Source organism: Paramormyrops kingsleyae, chromosome 4, assembly GCF_048594095.1.
Source record: "Paramormyrops kingsleyae isolate MSU_618 chromosome 4, PKINGS_0.4, whole genome shotgun sequence".
NCBI lineage: Eukaryota > Metazoa > Chordata > Actinopteri > Osteoglossiformes > Mormyridae > Paramormyrops > Paramormyrops kingsleyae.
In genome coordinates, this window is record NC_132800.1 from 15,099,202 (window position 1) to 15,113,885 (window position 14,684).

General features: G+C 45.3%; 1 protein-coding gene across 1 annotated transcript in view; it reads left to right on the forward strand.

Annotated features, from left to right (window-relative positions):
* plxdc2b (plexin domain containing 2b) overlaps window positions 1-14,684 on the forward strand; it is a 101,255-nt gene that overhangs the window by 36,652 nt on the left and 49,919 nt on the right. Inside the window, exon 2 of the mRNA XM_072710736.1 lies at window positions 3,069-3,316. Within this exon, the coding sequence (XP_072566837.1) occupies window positions 3,069-3,316 (248 nt within the window). The remainder of the gene's footprint in view (window positions 1-3,068; window positions 3,317-14,684) is intronic.

Here is a 14,684-nt window from a genome sequence, read left to right on the forward strand (position 1 = left end):
AGTGTGCCATTTGCTCCACTGCATCATTTTGGAGAAAAGCATCTGCCTAACAAGTCATTTAAATCTACTTAGAAGATCCGTCTCCCCAGCTTGGACTTCATGCACGTAATTGTCCATGGATCCAAGGCTCAGGGTGAGAGCGAGGTTCCCTCTTCCCTGGGAGGGAACTGGCCCCATTTCGCCGCAGTTCCTGACCCCCGATGCTCCCAGCTGGCACCACTGTTGGCTTCATCAACCCGCTCTTCAGAGCAGCCTCTGAGGGCACGGTGAGGTGACCTCCTCAGATATTTACAGTCAGACTTCTGGGAAAAGCAGGTTGTATTGCCATGCTGGCTGCTGCAGTCTCTTTAAGGCTACAGTCATGGTCGGGTCTCCATGGATATGTTACCAGGTGAGGGATGCCCGTCCTTCTCATTAAAAGGTTGATAAAAAAGATAGAAACGATGACCTCACCCTATAGTCTCCACCAACAGGCTTCCAGTAAAGACTCAGACCGCTACTGGGTCAGAACCATCCGGCCAGGCTTTGGGCCCTCTGATGGACCCCAGTATACCTGGAGAAGGCAGGGGTGGGATGGACCAGTCCTGATTCATTTCATGGGCTTAACATCAACAAGAGTCAGGTCTTAACAGCAGGCAGAGGAGGCCGGGGCATTATGTGGTAACGCATCCCATAATAAGGGGGGGGGGGGGCTGAGCACCGCTGTTCCATCTTAAGCCAATGCATCGATTTTCCTTTTAATGCCATTCCTGACAAACAGCGACGGCGCTGAAAAATGGCCTTTGCAGTTTCCCATGTTCCAGCACTTACTTTTAATCACTTTTAATTGTCTTTTGCTGAAAGATGGATGTTTCCCTTTTTTTCTCTTAAATCTTCCTCTGCCTCATCGTTTCCCCTCCTAGTCCGCGTGTCAAACCTGTGCGAGGAGAGGTTCAGACCCCTTCCTCCCTGTCCCTCGTGGCATCCTGCCAACCCCATAATCGAGTTAGAACTATTTCTGAGGGACCTGGTCACCACATGCTGTAGGTGGTCCTCTGTGGGTAATGTCTGTATGCATGCAGGTCTTCTAGAAATCACCCCAAAGGATCCTACATTCAGGAATGGTAGAAGATGCCATTTCAGCCAAAGTAAAGTCTGGCTTTTTTAGTGTTATTTTGCTAACTACAGTATAACCCGTATTGATTCAAACCAAATCTTGTATTTTTCCTGTCTTAACCGTGGCTGTTTTTTATTTCGCTCACTCACCTTCTGTATAATCTTTCTGATGGCTTGAACTCTGCCATTTCAAGAAAGTTCTGTAACATTTATGGAATGGCATTCCAGCATTAACTTACCCATAGAACTGGGATGTGTAGTGAAAAATATATCTGTTGGCTAATCTGTGAAGAGATTGGCATCGGTGTCACATGACCTGGGCATTGGCCAATCAGCCAGCAGATTAGGTCAGAGCATAGAAAGCAGCGGGTGTTAATGTGTCACCAGCAAGGGGTGCTGTGTCAATAACAGCCAGGTCTCTCCCTCCACCATGGAACTGTACAACTGTATTGACAGGCTTCTGGATTTCAACCAACCATTTGTCATTCCTCGAAGCTTCCTGTTTTCTCCATGGATCAAAGAGACACTAATAGCCAGGACAAAAAATCTACCCCAGCATATAGAGAGCCGTAAACTCTGCTGGATGACACTGTTAATACGCTTTGTGTACAGCATTTATGGAGCAGAAAGAATAGGTAACCACAGATCTGTGCTAGTGGGAAATGACCATGCCAAATCGCTGCAAGTGGTGCCGTATGAACTGCTGTGTTACCTGGGGGGGCGGGGGTGGGGGGGGGGGGGGGTGTGGAGAGCATGACGCTGGGTGAGTGTTGGTGCCACTTATCTAGGCTGTGGGGGGATGCCAGCGTTTCAGCATATTCTTTGGTCCTGATTGATGGAAGGAGTTTGCTGCCTTTGTTGCCATTGTACCTCCGGATGTCCTGTTTTTTTAATGATGCAATTCCCGTACCTCATGGCTTCACAGCCACGTACAGTGGTCTAGGTGTCCTCTAAATCTGGGGTAGGCAATCTTATCCACAAAAGCCACGCCCCCAGACCTCAGCCCAAGCTACATGCCCATACCTTAGTCAGAGCCACGCCCCCAGACCTCAGCCCAAGCTACATGCCCATACCTTAGTCAGAGCCACGCCCCCAGACCTCAGCCCAAGCTACATGCCCATACCTTAGTCAGAGCCACGCCCCCAGACCTCAGCCCAAGCTACATGCCCATATCTTAGTCAGAGCCACGCCCCCAGACCTCAGCCCAAGCTACATGCCCATACCTTAGTCAGAGCCACGCCCCCAGACCTCAGCCCAAGCTACATGCCCATACCTTAGTCAGAGCCACGCCCCCAGACCTCAGCCCAAGCTACATGCCCATATCTTAGTCAGAGCCACGCCCCCAGACCTCAGCCCAAGCTACATGCCCATACCTTAGTCAGAGCCACGCCCCCAGACCTCAGCCCAAGCTACATGCCCATACCTTAGTCAGAGCCACGCCCCCAGACCTCAGCCCAAGCTACATGCCCATACCTTAGTCAGAGCCACGCCCCCAGACCTCAGCCCAAGCTACATGCCCATACCTTAGTCAGAGCCACGCCCCCAGACCTCAGCCCAAGCTACATGCCCATACCTTAGTCAGAGCCACGCCCCCAGACCTCAGCCCAAGCTACATGCCCATACCTTAGTTAGAGCCACGCCCCCAGACCTCAGCCCAAGCTACATGCCCATACCTTAGTCAGAGCCACGCCCCCAGACCTCAGCCCAAGCTACATGCCCATACCTTAGTCAGAGCCACGCCCCCAGACCTCAGCCCAAGCTACATGCCCATACCTTAGTTAGAGCCACGCCCCCAGACCTCAGCCCAAGCTACATGCCCATACCTTAGTCAGAGCCACGCCCCCAGACCTCAGCCCAAGCTACATGCCCATACCTTAGTTAGAGCCACGCCCCCAGACCTCAGCCCAAGCTATACACCCTGACCTCGTTCATGGCTAAGACCTCCTGACCTTAGTGCCTCTATCCTCCATCAGGGGTCCTCTACACGTATCTGCAGAGACCACACCAGGAGGAAGAGGGGCCTTTGGTGGACATACGGCATTATAGCCACAGATGGAGGAGGTGGCTGCCTCCACCCAGGTCCATGGAGAGTAATCGGGCCAGTCTGGACCAAGACCCAGACCAGGACCCAGACTCAAGCCAAGACCAGGATGGGACAGATGCTGATCGCTTCCCTGGGCTTCTGCCAGAACTGGATGGTGACAACAGCTCTCAGATAGAGGTATGAAATTGTGGCACAGTTTCTTGAATTGTTTGTTAAATGTTTCCCTAGACAATGTGTTATAACAAGAGCAAATATTTGTTAAACATTTCCAGCTCAAGTTTGTTTGCAGGTACAAATAGCAGCATGGCAGTATTATGTAATACGGTTACATAAAAATTTTGAATTATTCATATTGCTTGAAAATACTAAAACTAATGGGACAATGCTTACATTATACTTAGCAGTTTAAATGGATTTAAAGTTTTTTACAGTTTTACTTTCACGTGGCAGTTTTTCTTGCCACAGTTCAGCAGTCCAAGAGCAGGACACTTCATGCTTACTAGGAGTCCCATGAGGGTTACCCATGTTGATGTGGTCCTTTCTTAGGGCTAAGAACCATCCCCGATACATCCATTGAATGAAAGTCAGACGACCACTTTAAGCACCACATGACACTGGCCTGACCAATCAAATTCCAAGGTTGTCAGCAAAGTGTGATTTCCTATCCACTGCTTGCTGGCATTTCCTTCTGCATAAAGCAGCCGAGACAATGTGCTGCTAACTAGTAAAATAAATAACACAGAAGAATCAGGTATAAAGGTGCAAATACCGAACATTCACTTTTCTTGCTTTCTTTCCAAAAAGAAATCTAAGCCTTCAATCAAAAGCCTGGCTTCTACACCACCCTGCGAGGTGTCCTTTCATCATCACTCTTTCTCTGGGTGGTTCATCTGCAGCCCACCTTCTGGAGGAATCTCTCACCCCTCACTGTGCGCCCCTAATAATCATGATTTGCTTTTTTCTGACACCATATACAGTAACGTTTGGCTTTAATCTTCACCTGTTCGTCAAGCAAAATGTTTCGGTTCAGTTCTGTGTCAAGGATCCAACAGCACGTTCTCTAAAAAAACAGGACCCCAAGACCAGACGCAATGTTTATTGGCCATCTGGCCTCTCATAGAATAAAGCCTGTCGCTCATGTTTCTGTACTAACTTCTGTCAGCATCACAATGGTCAGCATCATCACCGATAACGGCAGCGACGAAATAACCATCATCATCACCCACATGACCTTTTCCCTCACCACTACCACAAGTCATTACAATCCGTACCATCATTACCACTCACATGTTCACCACCATCCATAATCACTACTACCACTAGTCATCATCGGCATCCTTACAATTATCATCATCGCCACCCACATGATCATCATCCACGTTAACATCACGATCACCACAACCTGCACTCATCCTCACTATCATTACAATCAGCATCATCATCTCCATCCACTTGATCATCACTATCACCTCTACTAGCAGCAAAGGCATTTTCAGCCTCATCTTCACCATCACCACACTCTTCTCCACCAACCTCATCACCATGATTATCATCATGCTCATCACTATCACCTTCATCATCCATGCTCTTCCTGCGGGTTCTTCTCAGGCTGGAATCCAGAGCTGCTGGCTTTGTGCACCTAGTGCATAAACCACAATAAGCCTGCAGTAAACTCCCAGCTCGTTACCTTTTATTTTAGCTCCCTGAATGATAAGGCTTACGATGCTTGACCCTGTCCCGACGTTTTACTGCTGTTTCCGTAACAACATGGCCCGCTTGCCTCTGGGATTTACCACCCCAGCCAACCTCTTTATCACCACATCTAAGCATGTGAGCTGGTGGCTGTAGCTTCCCAGCAGACAATGGCACTGTGTCACCAAAGTCATCGCAATGGGGCCCTTGTTGATCCCTAGGGACCTGGACATTCTGATGCTTCTCCTTCCTCCATCTGGGGTAGAGATAGGGTTTGTTTAAGGGATTAATTGTATTCCTCAGGCAAGGAATACATGTGGATTTGGGACTAGCCTGCTGCTGCAGACACATTGTTGTGCAGACACGATAAATCAAAAGATATCCGGCATCCTTTTCAATCTTTGCAGAAATATTGTTTGGGTGAAGATTTGATAGCCATCCTATTTGGGGACAATTGAACAACAAATTGAAGCAGCGCATCATACTGATAAAGAAATAGGCAGTTTCAAACACTTGATAGGTGTAGCACAGTAACTCAAAAAGGATTTGACAGATCTTTTTCAAACCTTGCGAAGGCACTGTATGGGGAACGGACAGTAAGAGATCACATTTTGAAACCGATCTCTTCAAAACTGAAACAGTGCCACATAGTGTTAGCAAAGAGAAGGACAGCCTCAAGTGCAGTTTAACCTGATTACATGGAGATAAGTCACACAAGGTTGGGCTCTTAATGATTTTTTTTTGGAGAGGTGGGGAGATCGTGTCGGGGGTGCTAAAGATTGTAGAGGTTGGGAGGCATGGGAGAAGTAGGAATCAGGTGGGGGGGGGAGGTGATGGGGCCCTTCCAGGGAATATATTGTTGTCGTTCCAACAGCATCTAGATATAAAATGAGTTAATCAGACATCTGTCACTGCTGTGCATTTTAATTCAGCTCCTTTATCTAAAAAGTATTGGGGTCTGAACTCAGGTGCCTTACGTTGTATTTCTTAGTGTGTTTGATGTCTGGGTACTACGCCTTCAGTAATTACTGTTTATAGCAGTGTTTCTTAACCCAGTCCTAGGGCCATGTTTTTGCTGTCTGAGGGTCCCAGAGCACTGGGCTGAGATGCTTATGTGGTGTGCTCGACAAACCCATGGCATTGATCGCATGAAAAAGTGAAGCACAATGTTTTCCTGATGCCACACTGCGGCGTTTTTGCATGTCCTGCCTAGGAGGGTTTGTTTCCAGGGTATATGTACACTCACATCTCTCACTCACATTTCACATAATCTCTGCCCACCCTGCTTCAGAAGCAGCACACACAGTAGCCCTTCGTCTTATGTCACCTCCCAAATGAGGAAGAGGATGTATTGCCTGTATGTAGCTGTACATCCTTCCCAAAGGTATGACAGTCTCTCCTCAGTTTTGGCAGAATTACAAGCTCTAGGCATGTGATCGCTTTCATTTCCTCAACGTCTTCCTGTATTTGGAACAGCGAGTTATACTGATGCAACTTCATTTCCTGAGGGTACAACTACAGTTCCCCTTTCAGGATTTGAACAGGAAACCTTTCTGGCCTTTTTATCTATGTAGGGTGTGAAATTGAGGTGAAATAATGCTCATAGTGTGTATTTGCAATAACTCACAGGTCTACTTATCTGAATAACATCTATTTATTCATTACACATTCTGCTCCATGCCAATCTTTCATGACAAATTAGCATAATCTTTCCCCACCAATCAGATGGTTGTGTCTGTTTGTCTTTAATGTTCATGCACTAAAATGTCATGTTTATATTATGTTTATATGTCTCAGTATTTATAATTTATGTATTACTTCTCACTTGCACTGTGACTAACAGGAAAGATATTTCAGCTCAGTGTATAACACTATGCATCATATATCTGAAGTTGATAATAAAAGGTGCTTTGACTTGACTTTTAACGCTGTGCTTTCACAGTTAGCTGCTTTATGCTAATGAAAACAGTACACACCTTATAAATAGCTCTATTTTCTCCAGCCTTCTGCTATTTAGTTTTACTCTGCAGTGGTATGAACCAGTTTGGGTTTGGGTCCCGAACCTCGCACTGATTTGTTTTTCACTTTAGAATACTCACATTTATTTTCAACACCCAGACTAGCATCTTTAGTATGATTGGCTGACACATTCCCTTCAGTGGATCTGTCGGCTGTTCTGATTTGTTGTCTCATTTGAGGAGCAATTATGGCATCAGGCAAACCGAGTCATGAGGGAAGAATCACATTCTCAGGACGTCTCTTGCTCGAGGCGTGACAGGCTGCGATTCTCCATGAGGCTGTGGTCTTCTACTTTATTCCATTGCCATCATGAAGCTATTAGAGTTGTTGTTTTTTTTTTTCTTTTGACCTTCCGGAATGTCTTTAGAAGAAGAGCCAAGGAAATCTGGTGGAGTGGCGGTGGGAGAGGGGGGGTAGAAGTTTGTTGGTAGATTTTGGAGAACACTCTGGGGTTTGTTAGTGGATTTTGGAGAACTCTCTGGTAAGTGTTGACGCCATACGACCCCATAGTAAAAATTGGATAGCTTCTCTGCCTCCCATGATAGGACAGTTACTATGCTGAAGATCCAGTTGGGGCAATCAGGCAGTAAAACATTAATTAAATCCCAGGCTTTGGAACCAAAGTGTTCGGGATGCCCAGTTGACCTCATCAGAGGCCTGGCAAAGCTGCTGATTGGTCGGTTAGACGCTGGTGGCATGAGAACAGTTGTGGCGCATCGCATCGGCATCCTGCGGTCTGGGGCCCACCGAGGGCGACTCTCCATGTCCCGTGAGGGCATCGCCCGGCGGACATTCGCACGTATCTGTGGGCTGCAGAACGTTCCGGTGGGTGAGGGAATGTAGTGGAATGCAAATCCCTGATGAGTTATGAAGGGGCTGTGGGAATGAGGCTGGCAGCCGTCAGCATGTAACACTGGGTGGGGCCTCTAGGTGTCACTGTGGCTCACTCCGGCCTAGAGCCTGTCTTTATGTTGTGGGGGGGGTGGGGTTGTTCTCTGTGGCCTGGAGTAAAGTCAGAATCTATCCAAACCAAAAGAAAGCAGGGGCTGATCATTATGATGGCGGGCTGCGTCTAGAGAAACTCCAAGGTCCGGCGGCCAGATGAGGTGGGAGTGGGCACAGTCCTCAGGGATCTGGCGCCTTAAGCTTAAGACTATTAGCGTTTGTGTATTTTATTTTAGCTCAACAGTTTGTGTAAAAACTATCCGTCAAATGGGGTTTTCGTTTGGTTAAAATCTGGCTTGGAGGGGGGGGGGTATTTACTGATCCGATTAGTACATATTGATTTGCTTCAAGTGTCCATTTATGTGGACAGGTAAATGTGCTTGTGTAAGATTTGGGGGTTGGGAATGTCATTGAGTGGTCTTAGAGTACCCCCCTCCCCCACAGTAATGCTGGATACCATTTACCACAAAGGTTGGAAGCCGAAACTGGGAATGACTTCACACCTAAGTTAACCGCATTACAGTATAACAAGTCAGAAAGCCACTTAGCAATACTAGGGGTCTGTTTCAAAAAGCAGGATTTCTTTCTTAGCCAGACAGCTTAGCTAAGTCGGATTTATGGTACCCCAGTTTTAATGGTCTTTATCTTTGTTGACTTACATTTAGCCCAGATTACCTTGAATCCAACAAGTTATCCAGCTAAGTAAGTAATCCTGCTTTCTGAAACAGGCCCCAGTTCAAGCCAGGTTCATTGTTAGCCATTGTTAGCAATACGTGTTGATAACAAAATGTTGCATGGTATTTTGCCCATAAAAAAACATCGTAGCAACATATCAACAGATGGTAGTTGGACAGTACTGTGTGTACGCCCGATTTAATGAAACACAAATATGGCATAAGTGCTAATAAATACTATGAAAATACAACTTTAAGTTCTGTTGATAAAGGGTGCGGCCTTCCTGAATTCTGAGGTTGGGGTTTCTAGATTCCGCTGACTTTCTGAGTCAGAATTCTAACTTCTGAGGGCGTTCCAGGTGAATCTTCTGACTAGGAACTCAGAATTTCCAACTTCCGAGTTCAAATAGAATACAGCATGCCTCAGACCCCAGGCTCTCTCGCAGCTAGAACCCCCCCCCCCTCCGCACCCTTGCCCCTCCTTCAGCTTTAACCCTCCCCTGACCCGATGCCCCTTTCTCTCTCCGTGTCAGTGCATGCATGTGTGTTTGTGTGTGTGTGCGTGTGTGTGTGTGTGTGCGTGTATGTGTATGTGTGTGCGACCGGGTATACCTATCCTTATGGGGACACAATGTCCCCATAACGTGATAAATATCCATTTTTTTTCCCTTATGGGGACCAGTTTCCTGGTAGCAGCACTGCTAGACATTTTGGCTCCCATGACAGCATATCACACTGGGATCCCAGTTCATATCCCTTAATCGAATTATGTTACAAATTCTTAGGGTCCCTGTCATTTAAACTTGCTTTTCAACCAGGCTTTTTGTGTGGTCTCGATGAAGGCTGCAAGCCTGCCTGCTTCTCGCAATTTGGGCTAACCGTCCACAAGCACGCTCAGGATATGGAGGCTCGAGTCTTAGGGACGGGGATCTGCTTGTTTCTTTATGAGTACGATGCTCCTTTAAAAACCACTTCAGTAGGAAGTTTACACTCAGAAAACTGTTCTTCGTAGGGCAGTAAGCGTGAGATGATTAAAGACCTATAATAGCATCCCAGAGGTTGTAAGTTCAAAACTCAGTTTGACACTATTGAAGTACTATTGTCTCCATATTAAACTGTGCATTTAATTAATTTCCCAGACACTTTCACCCAAGGTTATGTACTATTGAGAAAGCAGGGTCACCCAGACCCCAGAGCAATTGGGCTTAAAGACCTTGCGCAAGGGTATAAGGGTGAAACCACAGTGCCGACTGCGACTTCAGCTGGCAGCCTTTCACTCACAGCATACTAATTCGCTGAGCCGCAAACCATTAAACCCAGTAAACATAATATCTAGCGGTAATAAAAAAGGTATGTACAGTTTAGGTGCCTTAGCTGGGTCACCTTCTGTTGACTGTTCCTGGGAACGCCTCTGGCTTGGCAGAGACTTGGGAGCATTTATGTGAGCCGGGGGCTGAGGGATGTGGGTTGGCTTGATGACCTAGCAGAAGGTCGACCAGAAGTCCACCACACTCCACAGCTTGGTCACACGGTTCTCACATGCATTTTCCATGGTTATTACTAACATCTAGATGAGTTTTTTGTTTCCAGCACCTGCAACAGTCTACTAGAATTTTTTCACATCGCACCTAGGGTCACCCATGTCAAGAAAGATGTTACCTGAGCTGAAGCAAGTGTAGTTTTACAGGAAGTGGGAGATACATCTTGTCTCCTGTGGGTTCTTGCCCTCCTGAACTCTACCATACGACCTACTGTGTTTATACAGTGACAGGTACTCAGCTGAGAGGATTTTTTTCTTTTTGGAGGGGGGGGCATGTTCTACTGCATTGGCATCAGCATTAGCTAGTTTGGCACAGCATTCAAACAACTTCCCTTAAATAAGAGTCAGGGAAAGGATAAGGCTGTGATGATTAAGGATTAGCTTTGAATAATAAAGCAAAAGGCAGAATGAAAACTGCTGTATTGTTTCAGAGCAGGAGGGTTTTCCTTTATGGATTTTCCGTGTGCCCCCACTAGAAGTATTCAGCCAGTCACAATAACCATTACCCTTTCTTCTTATTTCAATTCTGATTGGCCAGTTTGGTCATGTAAAATCCTATACTATAAAAAAACATATACAGTGGTACCTCGGTTCTCGAACTTAATCTGTTCCGGACTACGGATCAAATCCTAAAAAGTTTGAGTTCTAATTTAATTTTTCCCATAAGAAATAATGGAAAACCAATTAATTGGTTCCCGGCCCCCCAAAATTACACCTAAATATGTTTTCTTTTTTTAAAAAAAATTTTTCTATTAAACAAGAAGAGCGTTTTTTTCTTAATGGTTTCCAAAACAATAGAGATCTTATCCCAACATTAACCCTGTCCTGCCCCGATCGTCCGCTCCTTCCGTGTGCCACGCCCCCTCGTTAACCTCGTGTGGGATCCCCATGTGATCAGCTGTTTCTGGTTGTTGTCATTAGTCCTCTGTATTAAGTCCGCGTTTCAGTTTGTTTCCCCAGTCCGGTCATTGGATGCGTTCGACTTGCTTACAACGCTGGCTTAAAGCAACGCATTCTGATCCTGACACAATGCATTATGGTTAGATGCATTGCGACCTCTCACCCGGCTGCACAAACTGGAACCGCCTCCGTGATGACACACCTTTGTGTTGTTAGCTACTGTAATGTTGCGCTGCTTTATTTGGTTAATCGTCCAGTCTGTGAAGAAGGCATTCAAGTAAGAATTGCATTGTAGTATGACTCATTTCCTGGCGCGTACAATTTATTTTAGGTCAGCGTTCATGGTTCGACTTCTGATATTCAGATCGAGTTCTAGGTCAAACTGGTTTGTTCGACTTTCAAGAAATTCAAGTTCTAGTGAGTTCGGGAACCGAGGTACCACTGTATAAAACTACAGTAAAATCCCGCTATAGTAGACTCACTTATAACGGTATATCGTCTATAACAGACGAGGTCCGCTGGTCCCCAGGGCCGCTTTTAGCTGTAGTTTTGTTCGGACTGTTTTGCCAGGACTGATTGAAGTCTGTTACATCGCTTTTAGCTGTAGTTTTGTTCGGACTGTTTTGCCAGGTCCTTTGAAGTCTGTTATATCGGGATTTTACTGTATAAGACTGCTTTTCCCATGAATGAGAAAGGTCTGTTTTTAAGATATACTGCACATAAAGGAAAACCTTCCTTCTCTGATCCAGACATGAAGATAGGGCATGTGAGGTCAAATGACCCCAGATACATTGCTGTAGGCCACGCCCATAACTACCTGACACATGCCAAGCCAGATGTTGTCAGGAATGTTGTCTGTGGCGTTTTAAGACATGTCAGCTGACCTTTAACATTATCATCCAAGGAACTCGATCTGGAATTTGGACCTTTTCCAGTAAGATAATCAACCATTCACCTGTATACGAAAAGAATGTCTGGTGGTTGATTTCTTGGGGCAGCGTGGCTGGAAATCAACACCCAATTTACCCAGTGTGGTCTGTTTATGTTGTAGAGAGCAGGTGTACAGTGTAACAAAGACCAACCTCCGGCATAGATATCGTTTGGGTGTGTTTTATATATTATTATAAAAGAAATGCTCTGTCTTTTATCAGATTTGTTCACGCATCTGAGAGAGCCAGCGTGGGGCAGAATTACATCCTCAAATCCCCAGAACGTGCCAGACAGATTCCTCAGTGTGTCGCTGTGTGAAACCGGACTTCGTGCCGTGGTGTTTCATCATGGCTTAATTGGGCTTTGTGCATCATTCATAATAATTAACTTTAACTCTGTAAACATTGAGTGTGATTAACAAGGTCCTTATATGTCACATGATACAGCCCCCTGAGGAGAAAAAAAAGACATATGAATTGGAAGCATGGTTCAGGACACTATAAAAATTCTCAACAGCTGTTCTCTGACCTTTGCACCCTTTGAATTTCAAAGTGACCCGGTTCTTGACCAGCCACTTCTTCATTATCTTCTAAGCTGGTTATGGTGGTTCATTTGTAGTACGATCAAAGACTTAGAACCCACAACATTTAAACCTCAGTATGTCCCCTATTGCTGAACAACTAAAGTGCACCTGAAATGAAAATCTTTTTCATTCTCTGTAAAACAAATATTTAAAATACACCGAAATATAATGCTGGCATCATTGTACATGCTTGGAGGTGTACCTGTTTTGTGCTCTTTTTTCATCTGTCCATCTACCCATTTTAATTTTTCATAGTTTTTTTATTTTTCTTGCTGAAAATTGTGGCAGGTTGTCTGTATAGGCTCAGTGTAGAGAACACTGTTTAGTTTCTGGGCAGAGATGCACTTCATAGCATCTTCGGCGTGAAATTGCAGCTCTCATACGAAAGCACCTGCGGAATGCATGCTGTGGGGTTCCAGATAAACCCGTAACTAACAAAACACTTGCCCGGGCCTTTCACTGCAGAATCGCATCTGTTCTTCACATTTCCGCTTGATTGCTTTCCTTATCGTGCGGTTATTGTAATTCCCCATACGCCTCTGCTTAAATTGGATGGAGTTTGTGTATGTGGTGATGAAGTTATGGGAATGATAAGAGCTCCGCCTGAAACAGGCGACTGGCAGCCTGGATATAAGGTGTGAATTGCCTGCTCAGGGTAACTCATTGGCTGATTGCCATTGGTGATTAAACATTCAGAAATGCTGCTCGTCCCTCATCGCAGCATCGTGAGGAAGTGGGTGACATGCAGTGAATTTGCATCTCTATATTGCCCATAGTGTGTGTGTGTGTGTGTGTGAGCGGGTTTACCTATCCTTATGGGGACACAATGTCCCCATAACGTGATAAATATCCGTTTTTTTTCCCTTATGGGAACTGGTTTCCTGGTCCCCATAAGGGAAAACTCTATTTTATAAAAATCGGTGACTGCTATGAAAAAACTAAAAATGCAAAAACTCTTGTATTTTGTTAGGTTACTTATGGTTATGGTTAGGGCAGGGTAGGGGTTAAGGTTGTCATAGTTAGCGTTAGCATTTATCCCATTGAAATGAATGAGTGGTCCCCATAAGGATATGTTTACCCTACGTGTGTGTGTGTGTGTGTGTGTGCAGATCTCGTAGAGAGTGTACCCCTCTTTGTACCTGTCTGCAGGGACGGATTATGGGTTGTGTGGGCCCCTGGGCAAAACGCCCTCCCTCCATGTTTCCATCAGAGGCCCTATAGGGTCAGGGGCCCTTGTAGGCAGAGGATCAAAGAATGTAGGTGGGAAATGTTTAAAATGTATGCCTTGATTACTCTGGAATTCTTTAGTCCACGATGTTGCAACTTGGACAACCAGATCAAGTAAATTATCTCAAATCCAATGGTATGTGATTCATATCTGCACATTTTACCTAGCCAGAGCTACGAGACTGAGATTAATGGGTGCGAAAATCAACACATTTTGTGTTTGTCGGGTTCTAAGGATTAAATGGCTTATCTTCGTTCACTTACATTTAACCCAGACTACCTTAAATTTGAAGTTGCCTAAAATTGTCTGCTTAATCAAGAAATCCTTCTTAATGAAACAGACCCCAGTTCTAGCCCGGTTAATTATTAGTTATTGTTAGCAGTATCAGTGGATAACAACATATTACACGGTATTTTGCGCAGCTACACATCCACAGATAGCAGACAGTACTGTGTATACAACTGATTTAATGAGCCAAAAATAAGATGTAAGTGCTGATAAACAGCACAGTACTACAGCTTTAACTTCTGTTGATAAAGGGTGCAGCCATCTTGAACTCTGAGATCGGGGTTGTGTCAATTCCTCCGAGTTCACGAGTCGGAATTCTGACTTGAGGGAGCGTTCCAGTTGAAATTTCCGACTAGAAACTCAGAATTTCCGAGTTACGAGTTCAAATGGAACACAGCATATGGATGGATGTCTCTTCCACTAATCTAGTTTGCATTCCTTGTCCGTTGTAATTCAGTCCTATCATAGTAACTTTACTGTTCTCACTGCTCTGTGGTACTCTGCATTTAATCACCTACCTGTCTCTGTACTCCGCTAAAGCTCACAGGCAAGTATTTCATAAGTGCGCTACTTAAGAACGGTTAACGATTATAATTCAGACTGAGCAAAGTTTCTCAAATATGGTTCTGACCCTCGCGTGACAAGCCGCAATACATAATGGTTTTAGTCGATATAGGGTACAGCTTCTGTACAGTACATTTAGGTTTGCCTCGCTCTGCATTTGTAGTGCACTATATAGTGGATGA